General features: G+C 56.1%; 1 protein-coding gene across 3 annotated transcripts in view; it reads left to right on the top strand.

The window, feature by feature from the left end:
• The window catches only part of ATP2A3 (ATPase sarcoplasmic/endoplasmic reticulum Ca2+ transporting 3), a 45099-nt gene extending 28208 nt beyond the window's left edge, over positions 1-16891 (top strand). For 2 of the 3 annotated variants that reach the window (XM_040532101.1, XM_040532103.1), the window contains exons 9-22: positions 570-658; positions 2460-2562; positions 2898-3029; positions 4358-4483; positions 5622-5840; positions 6327-6662; positions 6733-6953; positions 7654-7856; positions 7942-8027; positions 8548-8681; positions 8910-9027; positions 9627-9744; positions 11636-11708; positions 15149-16891. In XM_040532101.1, coding sequence (XP_040388035.1) covers positions 570-658; positions 2460-2562; positions 2898-3029; positions 4358-4483; positions 5622-5840; positions 6327-6662; positions 6733-6953; positions 7654-7856; positions 7942-8027; positions 8548-8681; positions 8910-9027; positions 9627-9744; positions 11636-11708; positions 15149-15224 — 2034 coding nt within the window. In that variant the 3' untranslated portion in view covers positions 15225-16891. The remainder of the gene's footprint in view (positions 1-569; positions 659-2459; positions 2563-2897; positions 3030-4357; positions 4484-5621; positions 5841-6326; positions 6663-6732; positions 6954-7653; positions 7857-7941; positions 8028-8547; positions 8682-8909; positions 9028-9626; positions 9745-11635; positions 11709-15148) is intronic. The other variant, XM_040532102.1, reaches the window with a different exon arrangement.
• The last annotated feature ends 380 nt before the right edge of the window (positions 16892-17271 follow it).

Below are 17271 nucleotides of genomic sequence, written 5' to 3' on the forward strand. Positions count from 1 at the left end.
GGCTGGGTCGGGTGCTGCTGGTGCTGGAGGTGATGCCGACGGCACTGCTGGTGCCGGGAGCTCCCCCACAGCATGGGATGTGCTGGGACAGAGCCGAGGGGAGTTTGGGGAGAGGTGGATTTTTATGACATTTTCATTTTTTATTTGTTTCATTGCTCTCACTGTAATGGCAAGGGAGTGCCTGGAAGGCATTTGAAAGGCAAAAATCACTAAAATTGGAGCGTGTGGGACTTTTACAACTCCCCGGGGCTTTATTAACCGGGCCGTAACCCCAGGAGCGTGCCGGGTGAGCCGGTGGCTGGGAGCTGGCTGGAGAGGGGGTGGTGCGGGGAGCCCAGTCCCGAAGCTTGCAGCTGGCCTGATCCTTCCCTTCCTGGGGCAGGAGGAGGGATGTGACCCCTGCTCCGAGAAAAGCAGAGGTGGCTGCTAAGAAGCTGGCTTGGCTCCGCTCCTCTGCGACAGGCAGGAATCGCTGGATGAGGCGGGCGTGAAAGCTGGGAGGATTTGGGGAGCGGTGGGCACCCAAAAATCGCCACCTAACGCTGCGTGTCCGCCTGTCCCCCTTGCAGATGTTCATTATGGAGAAGGTGGAGGGCACCCAGTGCAGCCTGCACGAGTTCAGCATCACCGGCTCCACCTACGCCCCCGAGGGACAGATGTGAGTACGGTCCCCGCCGTGGGGACATGGGGCAGGGCTGAGCTGGTGGCCACGCCGGGGGGACCCCAGCCTCACTCCTTGTGGCTGGGAGAAATCTGGGCTTTTGCCCAGTTCACAGCCACACTGAGAACTGCACATGGAAACCCCAGCTGGGCACTGGTTTTCAGCCATGTTGGGCTTGCAAGCATAGGGTGGCTGCTCCTTGTGCTCCTCACTTTCGGTGGCAGCTGGGAGAAGCCGTTTTCAGCTGTTGCCTCTCTCATCAGAGCTTCCCCAGCCTGTTTTGAGCTTGTCTGTGGGTCAAATCGGGCACCCTTCTGCCCCCGCTGCATCCCTCCGGGAAGGAGCTATGCGTTTTAGGGACCATGGTTATTTTTCCCAGGAGAAGATGAAATCAGTGCAGGGAATCCAGGGAGGATCTGGGGGAGGCAAAAAGCTTCTCTGCACTCCCCAGGTTTTCTACCTGGCGTGGGGAGATGCCTCCTGACGCATCCTTGCTGTGCTCCCCTCGGCTGAGCTGCGCAGCGGCTGCACTTCACCCTAGCCTCAGACTTAATTTCATGGATATTTATAAAGCCAATTTGATCCTTCAGTAAGAATCTCCATTAAAAAGTGAGCCAGGTCATAAGTTGGTATTAATCATTGCATTTCAGTTAAATAAGGACCAAGGAGCTGTGCTGGGGTCTGGTCCCCTCTGCAGCTGCAGTGACGCTTTTTTCGGGTTCTTTCACGGCACCGGGGCAGCAGCACTTTGGCCAATGCCTTTCCCAGCGTGGGTCCAACCCAGCTCCAGGCAAGGACAGACAGCAACAGGCACGTTCCCCCATCCCTTCCCAGCCCTCTCCAGGGCATCACACACCGCAAAAAACATCCCAAATGTTTCTGCTTTCTCAAACACCAAAATGCAGCCCAAAGTGCTTTCGTCCCTGTGCAAACAGATTTTTCAGATTTTCTTGGCCGCTCCCTGTTTTCCGCTCCCGAGCTGTAAGAAGGGCTCCAAAATGTTCTTTCCATTGGGAACCAGCAGTGGAATAAACTGATCCTAATAAATGCCTGACAAATTATTTTTCCAGCGAGCGGGCGAGCGGCTGGGTTTGCACAGCCCTAACCTGCAGTTACCTCTCCTCGAGCCCGGATCATTTTTCGCTTCCCCTGAAAATCTCCGCGGCTGTTTCCAGCATTGGGCAGCAGGCAGGCAAGGAGGAGCATCCAACTTCAGTGCTGCTTGCTTCCAGACACGTTTGTGCTCCTGTACATAGCACAGGGCTGCTGCTTCTGAAGCCCTTACCTGAGGCAACGTTTTGTTGCCTGCTCAGAAACAGCCCCAGCGATGCTGTTGTGAAATTTGTCTCCCTTGGGTGCCCTCCACGGAGCAGGGAGGAGAAGGGACACGCTGCAGGTCCTGCAGCTCCTCCGGACACAGAGCGCTTGGAGACCCTGTGATGTTTTTTGCCTCTTTGCTGGTCCGTCACTTTCACAGCCAGCCAGTCAGTGACCCAGGGGGAGCTGGAGGTCTGTAAAAGGTTGCTGTCAGTCCTTACCATTCCTCCGCAGCCCCTTTTATTGTGGGGCATTTCAGGAGTTGATTTGCTCAGTGTGTCTATTGGCACCTAGTCCTGCCCCATTTCTTAAAGCACAAAACGAGAGCCCCAGCGTTTATCACCGTGCCCTGAGCCTTACGTAGGCTCTTTCCCCCTCTCTGCAGAATATTTTACTCAGGCTATGTGGGGAGAAGCTAAGCAGTATTTGTCGCGTGGCCGGGTGAAGCATCAGGCTCTGAGCCGTTGCTTTCCTCCTGCAGCCTGAAGGACGAGCAGCCGGTGTGGTGCGGGCAGTACGACGGGCTGGTGGAGCTGGCCACCATCTGCGCGCTCTGCAACGATTCCTCGCTGGACTACAACGAGGTGTGTGGGGCCGGGTCACTACGGGCTCCTGACCTGCTTTTCCCTTCCCTTTGTGCCTTTTTGGGGTAAAATCAGTGGAGATTTGCCTCTTATGATGGATGCCCTCAAGCAAGTCCTCATGCCCTCAAGCACAGCCCATCCTTAGCAGGGATGCTGCGAACGTGACATGGCACCTTCTGGTCTCCATCCCCGGGGTTTAACCCTCAGCCTGTCCTCCCTGCATGGGGACGGTGCTCCGGGATGACCCGGCAAGTGACAGCGTCCTGGGTTGGAGATGTGATATGGGGCCGTGCTCTGAAGCTTGAGCTCTGTTTGTTTTTTTCCCTGCTCTCCAGTCAAAAAAAGTCTACGAGAAGGTGGGGGAAGCCACTGAAACAGCCCTGACGTGCCTGGTGGAAAAGATGAACGTCTTCGACACCGACACCAGCAAACTCTCCAAGGTGGAGCGAGCCAATGCCTGCAATTCGGTGAGCAGGGAGGGAGGGAGGGAGGGCTTGGGGATGAGCTGTGGCCACTTGGGTTGAAAAAGGGACAGATCGGGCACAAAGGTGCTATTGCTGGACTGATGGGGGGATGAGCCTCAGTAAATCCTCAGGTGCCCGGTTTGTACTGACCCTGAGGTCTCAACCCAAACCCCACTGCCACCCCTGGGACTTGCTCTGGGAAACACCTCTGGTTTTCATGTGAACCTCCACTGCTGGCTGCTCCGGCTCGCCGGGGTCTCTCTGTCCTCCTGGTGAAGACGCACTTGGTTTCCCAGCTGGATTTGGTGTCATGCTGCTAGGTCTCTTCACGTCTTTGCTTGCTCAAAGGAAGGGCGCTCGGTTGTGCCGCTTGCCCCGTGGATAGGTCCAAGCAGGTTGTCATAAATCCCTGGACTGCTTTTTGAGGAGGAAAATGGAGTTTCCCATCTGTTGGCAATCCGGTAGCTGCTTCGTTACGTGGCGCTTTCGCTCTGCCTCTCCCGGCCTCGTGTGCTCGCTGCGTTCATCCCCGTTTGCTCCTGTGCTGGTTTTTGGCCTCTCTGCCTGCCTGCGGTATCCACAGACAGCAAATGCAGGCGCCAGCATCCCCCTTCTTGCATGATTAACCACAGCACATCTCCCTGCGCATCTCTCTGCCCACCTCACTCCTGCGCACAGCATCACAAGGAGGGCTGTGTCCTTTTAACTTTGAACTTGCAAGGTTTTGCCACAAAAGCTCTTTTTTTGACCCCTTTGCTGACTTATTGAGATGTAAGTAGCTGTAAAAGTCCTGTGCAAACAGCTGTTTGTGTCCAGTCGCAAATGATACGTACCCTCCTAGCAACAAAAAATAATAATTGCACAAACAGTGCAGCCACGCAGAGTCCAACGAGCAAGGTAGGCATCAGCATCCCTGCTCCCCTCACCAGAAAATAATTCAAATTGGCCTCAAATGCTCTCTAAATGGCTTTTTTGGGAGCATCCTTCCAGGAGCTGGCTCAGCTGCCGCGATGCTGATGTGGGTGCATGAAGGGGATCGGTCTGACAAGGACTGGCTGCTGTTTTGTTGTGCGTTTGACTTCCAAAACTAATAATGTTGGAATAGCAGAGCCTGGCTTTTGGGGCGTCAGGGTGCACAAGCCGGTCGGCATGCCCCTGCCCATGTGTGTGTGCACCCTGCCTTGCCTGCCAACACAGCCCTCACTGTGCAGACCTTGAGGTACCGCCCGGGTGAGGGATTTTCCACCCGGCGGGTGGGGAAGGGCCCCCTACCTCTCTGCTTTGCGGCAGCCCCCCAGCCGTCCCGACTCAGCGCCGTACTGTCCCTGCAGGTGATCAAGCAGCTGATGAGGAAGGAGTGCACCCTGGAGTTCTCCCGCGACCGCAAGTCCATGTCGGTGTACTGCACGCCCACCAGCCCTGGCCACAACTCTGCCGGCAGCAAGATGTTTGTCAAGGTAGGGACGAGGTCCCTGTGCCTGCCCCAGCAGGTTTTGGTGCTCACCCCAGCAGGTTTTGGTGCTTTCTGGGGTCTGTTTCCTGCCTTGCTATGTGTTTAACCAGCGGGTAAAGTGGTGTGGCCAGGGAGGGGGGAGTCTTTGCAGAAACAATGGGGGGAAAAAAATAAAAGAACTAAGTAAAAGGGTTTAGAGGGAGGAAAACCTCTGAGCATCCTGGTTCCGGGGGGCAGGGGAGCTGCCCCAGTCCAAAAGTCAGGCTCTCGTTTTTATGCCTGGACCCTGCGGACACCAGCAATACCCAAAGGGTTCAGCTTTCCACTGGAACCAGAAATAAAATAGTTCTTAAAGGGCATTTTCTTCCCAAGAGAAAGGAGCAGGGGAGGTGCAGCAGGAATTACACTCCGCTGCCTCTGAGCAGCTTTGTGTCCTGGTGTTCCCACCCGGAGACCTTTGGGGTGATCTCTGTACTCCGGGTCGGGTTGGGGTCGAGTGGAGTTGCCATCCTGTTCCCCTATTTTAAGGGGAGTAATGGAAGGATTGCCAGTGTCATCTGAAAGGGGAACCTTTGCCAGGGTCAAAAAGGGACAGGGTGAGATGCTGTGGTGCTAAAGGATGTGTTTTCCTAAATCACAAAGGCATTGCAAGCACCCGCACGTATTTTTGGCAGGGCCCTCCTGCCTTCACCCCTTTGGGGACAGCAGGGTAGGAGCATCGTGGGCAGCCGGGGGGGCTGGCAGGAGCGAGGCTGATCCCCACGGAGCAGATCCCAAGCCACCCGATATGGCTTCGTCCTTCCCGGCCGTGTGCTCGTGTCAAGGCTGCCATCTAGTGCGCCGTGCTGCCAGGATGCATGCGTGCTCACATTTGGGGAGATTTCCTTCTTTTTCCCAAATATTGTGCCTCCCTGCCCCTTGGTGCAGTGCTGGCAGGGGATGCACCATCTCCGGGCTCGTATTCCCGTAGTGTCCATCCCTTGTTCACACTTTGCTCCCAGGCTCGCACGCAGGGGGTGTTGCTCTGCACGTGGCAGGATTTATCCCCTGTACACAAAGGTTCTTTGTGCTGGGGTGATGAGAGTGAGGGACCAGCAGTGACCCCCCAGCAGGCACCTCCTGAGCCCCCCGCTCCTCCGCAGGGCGCCCCGGAAAGCGTGATTGAGCGCTGCACCCATGTCCGCGTGGGCACGGCCCGGGTCCCGCTGACCGCCCCGGTGCGGGAGAAGATCCTGAGCCGGATCCGGGACTGGGGCATGGGCATCGACACGCTGCGCTGCCTGGCCCTGGCCACCCATGACTCGCCTGTCCGCAGGGAGACCATGCAGCTCCACGACTCCACCGCCTTCATCCACTACGAGGTAGGCAGTGACTGGCTGGCACCAGGGGCTTTTCTCCTTATTCCCAAAGTACTCCCACCCCCTTCCAGCTGCCCCAGCAGTGTTTTCTCCCTTGGTTTCCCCAGTGGTGCCGGGTGGTGAGGTAGCTTAGCTCTTTCTCTGCAAACCCTGTTGCAGAGCTGCATGCAGTGAGGCTGATCCCAAAGCCAATGGCGCCGTCCCATCGGGTGTTCATCCCTATGGGGGTGGTTGCCAAGAGGGGTCTGGGGACCTCCAGGAGGGATGGGAGCAGAGTAGAAACATGTGAGGAGCACTGGAGGAGGTGGGAGCATCCCCTTGCGTTGGGATTATGGGGTGCATCCATTGACAGGACATGTCCCAGGGGTTTCCTCCCCTGAGAAGTCCCCAAGTGCCCTGGGATCGCTATGCCTGGGACGGTTTCATGGTGCAGAGGGATGTGGCTGCATTCTCTTGGGGTTTAATGTGGTCTGTGCTGTCCTCCCCCAGACCAACCTGACCTTCGTAGGCTGCGTGGGGATGCTGGACCCCCCCCGCAAGGAGGTCACCTCTTCCATCGAGATGTGCCGCAAGGCCGGCATCCGCGTCATCATGATCACCGGCGACAACAAGGGCACAGCGGTGGCCATCTGCCGCCGCATCGGCATCTTCTCGGAGAATGAGGACGTGGCCGGCAAGGCCTACACGGGCCGGGAGTTCGACGAGCTGCCCCCTGAGGCCCAGCGTCAGGCGTGCCGCGACGCCCGCTGCTTCGCCCGCGTGGAGCCGGCGCACAAGTCCCGCATCGTCGAGTACCTGCAGTCCTTCCACGAGATCACTGCCATGGTGAGTCCCTGGCCTCCTCCTCCCTGCCCAGCCCCTTCCCTCGCACCCCTTTAATTACGGCTCCATGCAGACGGGTGATGGCGTTAACGATGCCCCAGCCCTGAAGAAAGCTGAGATCGGCATCGCCATGGGGTCCGGCACGGCCGTCGCCAAGTCGGCTGCTGAGATGGTGCTTTCGGACGACAACTTCTCCACCATCGTGTCGGCCGTGGAGGAGGGCAGGGCCATCTACAACAACATGAAGCAGTTCATCCGCTATCTCATCTCCTCCAACGTCGGGGAGGTCGTTTGGTGAGCACCTCATGCCAGGGAGCAGCGATGGGGACGTGGGTTTGGATACCTGAGGTGGGTGCAGGTGTTTGCGTGTAGGGTGGTGGCACCGGGTGGCACCAATGCCCTCCTCACCAGGTCCTGTCCCTGTCCCTGCTGGCCGTTCTGTGCCATCCCCTGCAGCGCGGGTGCAGCCCTGCAGAGGGCAGGGAGAGCTCAAGCATCTTTTGCCCTTGCATTTCATAGAATCGTAGAATGGCTTGGGTCAGAAGGGACCTCAAAAATCATCTAGTTCCAACCCCCTGCCATAGGCAGGGAAGCCACCCACCAGACCAGGTTGCTCAGGGCCTTATCCAGCCTGGCCTTGAACACGTCCAGGGATGGGACATCCCTAAGCTGTCTGGGCAGCCTGTGCCAGGGCTTCCCCACCCTCTGCGTGTGTGTTGGGGATGTTTGTACTGGGAATGTGTGGCTGCAGGGAGGAGCTCAATGGTTTCCTTTCAGCTTCAAAGCGCATTTTACCAGCAAAAATAATCATAGCTGCAAAACTCAGCCCAGGCTTGCAGGCTGCTGACTTGGGGGTCACAAATTCATCCTCAGAGCTTTGCATGAATGTTCATTTGGACTTGGTGTTCCTGCTTGCTCTCCCCTCACACCACACACTTTCTCTGGCTGTCCCCGGAGCTCGCCTAACTCAGCTTCTGGTGCTTTCCACCTGCAGCATCTTCCTGACGGCAATCTTGGGCCTGCCCGAGGCCCTCATCCCCGTGCAGCTGCTGTGGGTGAACCTGGTGACGGACGGGTTGCCGGCCACCGCGCTGGGCTTCAACCCCCCGGACCTGGACATTATGGACAAGCTGCCCCGCAACCCCAAGGAGCCCCTCATCAGCGGCTGGCTCTTTTTTCGCTACCTGGCCATTGGAGGTGAGCCCCGGCGGGCGGGGGATGAGGCTGGGGGGGGGGGGCCGTGGTGGGGGCTCCAGCTGAGGGATCTCTCTCTTGGCCACAGTGTACGTGGGACTGGCCACAGTGGGCGCAGCTACCTGGTGGTTCCTGTATGATGCCGAGGGGCCGCAGGTCTCCTTTCATCAGCTGGTGAGTTGGGGTCTTCCCCTGCCTCCATTTGTCTGTAGCTGTGACGTTCCCACCTTCCTGATGGAAAAATCGTTCAGGAAAGAAATTTACCCCCTCAGGGCCTTGTTTCCAGCCTCGCTTCTGTTAGCGACTAGCATGGGGGGGAAAATTGATCCCAAGAAGCTAAAAGTGGTCCCAAACCCACATTGAACGGGGTCAGTTATTGCATTGCCATCTCTGAATGGGGTAGTGGGAAACTGTGTGCCAACTCACCCCAATGTGATGTGCAGTGGAAAAGGGTTTTTGCTGGAGACGTGTGTGTGCCCAAGCACCCTATTAACCACCCATGAAAATCTCTAAGCCATGATGCAGCCACAGCACACAGAAGCTGAGGACATTTCGTCAATTGTTCCGAACTGTGGGATGTCTAATGGTGGCCCTGATAAAGTTCCCCAGCTGCCCGCAAGCAGTCGCCTCCTTCCTCCCCTTTCCTGCCTTCCCCTACCACCAGCTCCTTACGAGCGGTTTCCTGTGCTGGCAGAGGAACTTCATGAGGTGCACCGAGGACAACCCCATCTTCGAAGGAGTTGACTGTGAAATCTTCGAGTCCCGATACCCGACCACAATGGCTCTGTCCGTGCTGGTGACGATCGAGATGTGCAACGCTCTGAACAGGTGGGGAGGTCACAGGATTGTGCTGCACACAACCCATTTCTTGTAGGGGCTCTTGAGGCATCTGTCAGTGGCCAAGGGCTTTGTTTTGGCTCAGCAGAGCCATTCTGTTGGGTGTCTGGATCCAAATGATGGCAAAGCCTGAAGCTGAACAGCCTGGAAGAGCAAGGAGCTGGGCTGTGTGGGGACCAGGAGGCTTTTTGCACCAACACTGTACCCTTGCTTTCGCAGTGTCTCTGAGAACCAGTCACTGCTGCGGATGCCCCCGTGGCTCAACATCTGGCTGCTGGGGGCCATCGTCATGTCCATGGCTCTGCACTTCTTCATCCTCTACGTCAAGCCCATGCCCGTGAGTACCCCGTGCCATCTCCGCGTGCAGCCTGGGGGCTCTGCTTGCAGGCGAGGACATCTTCTTGGGGTCTGGAGGCTCTGCTTGCAGGCGAGGACGTCTTCTTGGGGTCTGGAGTGCCCTCGGGGCCAGGTCCTGTGACTCAAACCAGCGCAGGGACCGGGAGTCACCAAGCCCCAACAAGTCAGATGCTCTCCTTCCAGTCAAGGCGAAGCTGTGTAGCTACCTCCAGGAGGTGGCTCAGCCCCTTTTGGAGGCATCGCCTCCCTTTGCAGTCCAATCTCGATTAATTCCCAAGGGTGTGTGACATCGAGAGAGTCACTGCTCCCAGGAGCTGGCATTCTCCCTTGTGCTGCTGCTGAGCACCTGCATGACCATGTGCACCCTGTCCTAGCTTGTGCTTCACTTTTCCCATGGGAGGGAGAAGTGAGGGGCATCATTTTTGACCCTTCTTGGGATCATTTCTTGAAGAAATCCATCCTTGTGCCTGGGACAATTTTTTTCTCAATCTGTGTCATGCGACAGAAGCTAGTCTTTTAAACAAAAGGAAATCCCGTCTCCTTCCTTATTAACACGTCAAATCCTTTTCTGCCTCGCAGCTCATCTTCCAGGTCACCCCCCTGAGCTGGCCGCAGTGGGTGGTGGTGCTGAAAATCTCCCTGCCCGTTATCCTGCTCGATGAAGGACTCAAGTACCTGTCCCGCAACCACTTGGACGGTGAGCAGGGTCTGCATGGTGCTTGGCTGCTGGCTCCATGGCGCTTTGCTTGGGCAGGTGATGGCCTGGTGGGCGCCTCACCCGTGCCCCCTGCTGATGTGGTGTCTGTGCCTGCACGTCCCTGCACCCCGCTTTCCCAGCTGCCAAAAAGGGCCTTTTCCTCCAACCCCCTTCCTCCCCAGCTGCCACGCCAGGCAGAGCAGTTGATGCTCAGGTCTGCTGGAAATGCTCCCCGGGAGCTGGAACAACAGATAAATCTGCCATGCGTGTTTATCCAGCTCCTCTTGAACCTTGGGGAACTGGATCCCTTCCTTTAAAGCAAAAGGAGTCCAATACTGGTTTCCAACAGGAATCCTTCATTTTTTTCCCTTGATTTTTCCACCCTTCTGTGGCTGTCCCTGTCTCATGTTGCCATGTCTGTTTTAAGACCAAGTGGGAGCTGTGGCACTGTGTAAACTGGTTTTAATGGGGCTGCCACTGGGGTCTGGCACAGGGCACGCACGGTGGGAGCCCGTTTGCACTGGGGCAGTGGTTCCCATGTGCCATAAATCACAGCGTGTGTTTAGACAGCCCGCTGAGAGGATGACATCATCCTCTTCTTTCATTTCTTGCAAAAAAATGCTGCTGTGGGTGATTTCTGGGCTGAGTTAAACTTTCAGGGCCATGGGGCTGCTGAGCAGCACTGCGCCTGCTACAGGGTGGCCCCTCGCTACAAAACCAGACTTCTTTTTTCATTTTTAAAGGTGTTTTTTACTGTCCCCCACCTTTTGCTACCTGACAGGGGACAGCAGTGGGGAGAAAGGCAGGAAAATCCCATCCTTGCCTGTGGGGTGAGTGTAGCAGCCAGGGGAGAGATTAGCAACCTGAGCAGGGGCTGGCGGTCATTCCACATCGTCGCCTTGCTCCAAGGCTTTTTTTCCCCCCCCTTAAGCGACCATTATCCTAGCAATTCCTCTTCTTTTGCCTTCGCCTTCTACCAATAACCCATGCAAACTGTCTGAAGCCATTCTTGCATTTTGGGGCTAAAGGCAGGTGCGGTCAGCCCTGCCGAGGAGGGATCTGGGGCATTTTAGAGGATGGATGGGGAATGATTGCAGGCAGGAAAACACTGCAGACTGGTGGCACTGCCCCTCGCCGGGTCCCAGTGCACTGGGGGTGCCAACAGCAGCATCCTGCCAGGCTCTGCTGAGAGATGGAGGTGCTCTTGCCTTTACCGACCAGATGGAAAGCGTTTCTGGGTTATTTTTATTCAATTGTTGCTTCTTTTGATGGGCTGCTAGATGCTTTGCATCAGCCAGGCATGTGTTGTCGTGTAGCAGCAATGACGGCGTGGCACTGGGCTGGGACGTAGGAGAGCTGGTTCAGTTCTTGGCTGCCTCATCCATGCATGCCCCTGGTCCTCGCTCCGCCATCTGTGAGCCGGGGATGAGTGTTTCTTGCTCCCACACTTTGTGTTCCTTTATAACAACCCAGCGCTGTTGGAGGAGGGGCTTTGCATTAGCTCTGTCAGCCCAGCTCTGAGCGTAGCGGGGTGTCTGGAGGCGGTTTCTGGAGAAGGTGCGATCCTTTTGAAGCCCGTCACAGCAGCCTGGAGTATTCCCTGCTTCTGCCCACCCCCCCCGGGCCTTGCTCCTGCAGTGCTGGCTCCTCTGAGCACCCTCATCCCCTCGGTCACAGCATGCACATGCTCGCGGCTCGCTCTGTCTCATCCCACAAGGGTTTGGATGCAGCTACTCAGTCGTGGCTATGGGGCAAAATCATGCTTAAATCATCTCATTTGAAAGAAATCATTAAAATCCTGCATCATCCTAATTCCTCCGGGCAGATATGTTCTTTAAAAAAAGAAGAAAAAAGCCACTTTTAAATGTGGTGTTGTGGTTTTTTTTACCAGGCATTCTCAGGACAGTAAGAAACACGTGGAGCGGGGAGCACCAGTTGAAAACCTGCAGGACTCCAGAGCAAGGGTGGGCGTCCACTGGGGTCTGATCCCCCTGCCAAACCTTGGTCGTGTCGAGGGGGGACCCAGAGCACATCTGGGTGAAGGTGGCGTGGAGTTTGGGCCAGTCTGAGCCCTCTGCGGGGCAGGGCTCGGGGACGGTCTCCAGCCTGGGACGTCCTGCAGCTGCCAGCAGAGAGGCCAAAACCCAAGGGGTGGCCAAGGGCGGTCATTTGGCGGGTGCAAATATTTAGCTGTGGGTTCTGCTGATTCGGGTTTTGCATGGAAAAGTTTCTTCATTGATCAGACTGAGATAAGCAGTGTTTCCATTACACTGGGTTTTTCTTGTCCTTGAAGCTGCAGGAAGCTGAGGTTCACGGTTTTCATCGTGGTCTCTGTGTATTGTGTTCCTCTCCCCAGCCCCAGGTCGCTTCCATCTCACAGGCAGGGTGCGGGTCGCTGCCCGCATCCACCTCTGGCCCTTGGAGGTTTCTGCTCCTGGCACCAGGACGTGGCACAACCTCTTGCCCCAGTGTTTTTGGTATTTGCTGCTTAAGGGTGTTGCTCTTCGTGAGCCCTGCGGTGTGCAAAAGGGAGGTTTCCAGGCATCTGTGCTGGGATCTTGCAGAAGTCTCTTGTCCGAGTGGGTTTCAGGAGGTACAAACTGCAGGCACTGGCTCCAAGCCTGGAAGCACAGCCATGGCAGGGGCTCATCTGTGCCGTGATAAAAGCCGGGGCAGTCAAAAAGCGGGTGCTTCCCTCGGCAGCTGCCCATGGCAGCGGTGCTGCTCCTGAAAACCCCAGCACCCCTGCAGCGCTTTTGGGGACAGTTCCGCTGAGGCAGCGAGGCGATCCCCTGCCTGAGGAGCACCTTGGCTTTTTTTGTGGCACTTACACAGCTCTTTGGTGATGCTCCTGGCTGATTTCACAGGATCTGCAAGGTAGCGGCTGTGCCACCGGCTGCCTGTCCCCAGTGGGTGCCTGTCCCCTCCCTGGTGGTGACACCGTGCTCCTTGCACCTGTGTGTGTCCCCACCACCTCCACGGGAGATTTGGGCCCCTCGTATCTGCAAAGCCCGGGGCATCCTTGTGCTCTGAGTCCCTCCGACAGGAGGGCGCTTGGCAGAGGAGGCCATGCCGTGTGAGCGTGCCACTGTCCCTGCCACCGGTGCTCTGCATCACAGCCTGAATCACAGCCAGCCCAAAAGCTGCAGGGACCGATATCTCCGTGTCTGCTCACAAAAAAGCCACAGCAAGACCCCACGTGTACCCACCCTGGGGACAGTTACAGTCCCTAAAACTCCCTCGGGAGCCCAGGGGCTGCCGCAGCCCCCGTTTTCCCTGGAGTTGTCCCTGCTGCGGGGGCGCAGCGAGCGCCCCGAGCATCCTGGCGTGCCCTTGTAGGGTAGTGTGTGTGCACGGGATGTCAGTGCTGCACCTTTCAGTGCGTGAGTCTCTCTGGATGGGGTTTTATGGCTCTGCTGCCTTGCTTTGGGTTCTTTTCCCTATTTTTTTTTTTTTGGCATGTGTGCACACACTTTAGAAACAGAAGAGTGGAGGGAAGCGCGTGGTGCCGCTGCCCCGGCATTGCAAAAGGGAGCTGGCAGGGATGGGGGCTGTTTCCCTTTCTTCTGAGGTCTCTGCTGTGGGTTCCCCCACTGCAGCAGGGTCTGTGCGATTTTTAGAGCCCTGCAGCTGCAGCAGTTCCCTGGGTGGAGGGAGGGATCGGTGCTGGGCTGCGTCCCTCCTGCATCGCCCCTTTCAGGAGCACACTGAGTAAAGCCAAAAGCGAGGGGACAGCCCCAGAGCCTCGCCTGGCGCAGAGCAGATCTCGGAGGAGCCGAGCTGCCGGAGGCTGGATGCAGATTTGCAGGAGTTTAAGGACGTGGGGGTGAGAGGCAGGATCCAGATGGGTGTGAGCACATTGTGAGCACCCCATGTGAGTGGTCCTGAGCCCCCACAGCGTGTCCCCGGGGCAGAGCCCTCAGCAAGGGACAGGGTCCCACTGGCCCTGTGCAGGTGCCAGGCCCGTTTCTGGCTTCAGTTCTTACAGAAACGCTGTGTGCCGGGGGTGTTGCTTGCAGGAACATTTCCAAGAGCATCAGCTGAGGTTTAGGGGTCCGAGGCTGTGGTTAAACGGTTGCTGTTGGCACTGCAGCTGGGTCCCCTTCCTGCCCCCATCCCTGCCCAGCGCCTGCCTCTTTGCACACCCGTGCTGTGAAATAAAGCAGCTGGGGGAAGTGATGCGGCTGGCAAGTAACTGCCTGCTACCCAGCTGCCTGAAATGCCCCTGCAACTCGGAGCAGAGGGGTTGGGAGTTTTGCAATGGTTTAGCACAAGCCCCGGGCTCCAGCAGCATCCCCGCCTTGCTCCGCACGGTGCCAGGTCAACCCGGGGGACGCTGCTGATGGGATCCGTTTCTTCTCGGGATGCAAAGGGCCCATCCTGCAGCCAGCGCTGGAAAGGTATTCTGGCAGAAGTTGAGGAAAAGCTTTTTTGTTTTTTTTTTGGTGGTTGTTTTTTCCTTTTGTTCTGTTTTTTCCTTCTTTCTCTCCTGTTATTTATTTCCTTGGCTGTAAGCTGAGGCAGGACCCATGTTGGCAAGGGCACAGTGGCAGCAGCCCACCAGAGATGTGATCGGTGATACGTGCAGGGGTGAGAGATACAGGGATACAGCCCAAAGATTCATGAGCAGGGATTGTATAATTCTTAGGAAGTGCTGTCTTTAAAAAATAAATAAAGAAATAAAGAAGAAAAAGGAAATAAATGCAAGTAGCTCTGCTGCACAGACTTTGCAGCTGGTTTTCTCCCACCTCCATCATCTGCTCTTGGCTGCTTGAAAATCGGGGATCAGGTGGGTGTGAGTTGAGGTCTGCAGCCTGCTCCCATGAACTCAGGCCGAAGGAGAAGGGCAGCCCTGGGGCTGTGGCAGTCCCAAGCTTTGGATTTGCTCCTGTGCTTCCTGCTAAGCATCCATGGACTGGAGCCGTCTCACCTGCTAGCTGTGCCTCAGTTTCCCGAGCAGGAAAATGGATTTATTTAGCATCACAGAGCTGCGCCTGCAAAATTCCAGGGCCAAGAAGTGCGATGGGTAGCTTGGTCCTTGCTCGTTGTCCTGGAGGTGTACGTGGGTGTAAATGCGTAGTGCTGAGCAGCATCCATCCATCCATCAGGATGGGCAGTGGGACGCAGCGGGGGAGGCAGAGCAGAGCCTCCTGCTCTGCTTTCCCTGGGGGCGAGACCGAGGGATCCTGCCTGTCCCATCCCATCCTATCCTGTCCCATCCTGTCCCCAGCTGCCTGCCTCTGGCTCGTCCCTCTTCCCTAGACTGAGCCCTTCTTCCCCCAGGGACCATCCTCCTCCTCCTCGCACAGCCCAAGCAGGAAGGAACCATTGATACCAGAAGTGGGGAGCTGCTGTGCTTCTAACCCCCTGCCAATACTTTTTCTCTCGTTTTTCTTTGTTTTAGGAGAAGAGGACAAGAAATGAACGACACGAAGGAGGCACTCTTAGCTAAAGGACCCCTAACTTGTAACTCGGACTGAAGTCTTGCATGCGTGACCATCGCTAGAAGCCAGCAGGACATGCATGTGTCCGACTACCAGACAAATGCGGGTGAATCGTCGAAAAGAAAAATACCAATTTTTGTTTTGTTTCGTAGCTTTCTTTTTCCTGTACATAACAGTGCAATTACTGGACATCTGGCGTAGGGTTTGGGGATGGAGCTATACATGGGCCACAGGGTCATCGCAACGCTCTTCCTTGGGGATTTCTTCCTGCAAAATTTGAGACCCCCTTTTTCAAATCTTTGCCCTGGTGGAGCGAGCTCAGTCAAGGCATCCTTCACGGGGGGGTCGCCAGGGTGCTGTGGGGTCTGTGCGCTGCCCAGCCGGAGGGATGGGAAGGTGGGCATGCGGTGATGGCCTGAAGGTAGTCGTGAGGCCAGGTGCCGGTGGCCTTGAGGCTCTCACAGCTGCGTGTTCGGTGGAGGCTGGAGATCTCCCTGTCCGTGATCCCTGCGCCGTGGAAAGCCCTGCTCCTTCTCAGGTTCATCCCACACCAAAGCGAGGTGGCAGCTTGCCCGTCCTCCACCCGATGCCCCCTGACGTCCCCCCTGCACTGGCTAAGTCAAAGCCAGCCTCCCGCAGAGGTGCCCGCTCCAGGCACAGCGCGGGGATGAGCCCAATGGCTTTCCTCATGTCTGATGCTCGCTCCTGGCCACGCTCCCTTCACTCAGTTGATTTTCAATTATTTCCCTGGCAGGAGTAGTGTGTAGAGCTTAAGATCTTGGGAGAGCCGTGAGCTCGTGTTCTCTGCTTTAGGGGACAGCACAGCCTTGACACCGGTGAGCTGCCCCCAAGCCGGCAGTGAATGCATGCTCGGACGTAGCGTAGTCCTCCTCTGGGACTGGTGTTTTCATGGCTTCCCTTTTGTAGGGCACCAGCTCGAGTGTTTCCTCCTGGGATTTTGCTGCTGGGGGCCAGGAGGGGACCCAGCAGGGAAGCTGACGGGGGTGGTTTCTTCTCCAGCCCCCCGAGGGCTCCCTCCTGCCTTCCTCGCTTTTCCCCGTAATCCCTCCTGACGGTGTCGGGCTAGCCGGACTTCTGCCTTTGCTTTCTCTTAAATCCCAGCTTGGAGGAAGCGGCAGCACTAGAGCCAGGTTTTGGGATAGCATTTTGCTCTTTGCCTGTTGGGGTTTTTATTTTACTTTTTTTGCCTCTTAAAAGCTTCCGGCGCTTTTCTTGTTCCTCTTTCATGTGGGCAAGAGTGCATCTTTCTCTGGACAGTATGTGCCAAAAGTCATCCTTCCTTTCTTTTCTCCATCACCAGCATTGAAGAAGATGAGCAGAGCCCCCAGACCAATGGGAATGTACAGAATTGTTATACTACTGAGCTGATCTACTTGTACAGAAAACCTTGCATGAAATGTTGTTACTGTATTTAATATATAATGTATTCAAGAAATTTTAATATGGAGCTCTTTAAAAAGGTCTTTATAGTTACTCTGTGGTTAGAAGAAGGTTGTTGCTGATTTTTTAAAAATATTATTTTACTTTGTCTTGAAGAAGTTTTATTTTTCAAACATACTATGTCTAATTGAGTTCATTGGTGATCCCATGGGGGCAACCAATTCCTTTTTAAAGGCGATTTTTCCCATGAATGAGACTCAGCCCGGCCCAGAGGAGCGGGGCATACCCCAGGTACTGCCTAAACCTTCAAAACAAGGCTTCAGTGAGTAAACGTGGGATTTGCCCTTCTCCAAATGGGTGGATTTCACCTTGGTTTGGTACAGATCACCTCCAGCTCTCTGTTTGGGGAAATAACCAGCAGGAATTACATCCAGGACCCAACCGGTACCAGCTCAGGAACTTCAGAGGAGGTTTGTTTCCATGTTTCCCTGGGGCTGGAAATAGATTTGGGAGAGGGTGGATCCAATTTAGAGCACCCCAGCCCCGTCCATTTGCTCCCAGTGGGGCTTTCAGCTGCTCACTGGCCTCTCCCTGGGATGTGTCTGCCTCTGTCCGTCCGTCTATCCATCCACCCATCTGTCCATCCATCCATTGTGCTTGCGGGGACCTGCTTAGTCCTGCA

The sequence above is a fragment of the Cygnus olor genome, chromosome 20 (genome assembly GCF_009769625.2).
Source record: "Cygnus olor isolate bCygOlo1 chromosome 20, bCygOlo1.pri.v2, whole genome shotgun sequence".
Taxonomy (NCBI): domain Eukaryota; kingdom Metazoa; phylum Chordata; class Aves; order Anseriformes; family Anatidae; genus Cygnus; species Cygnus olor.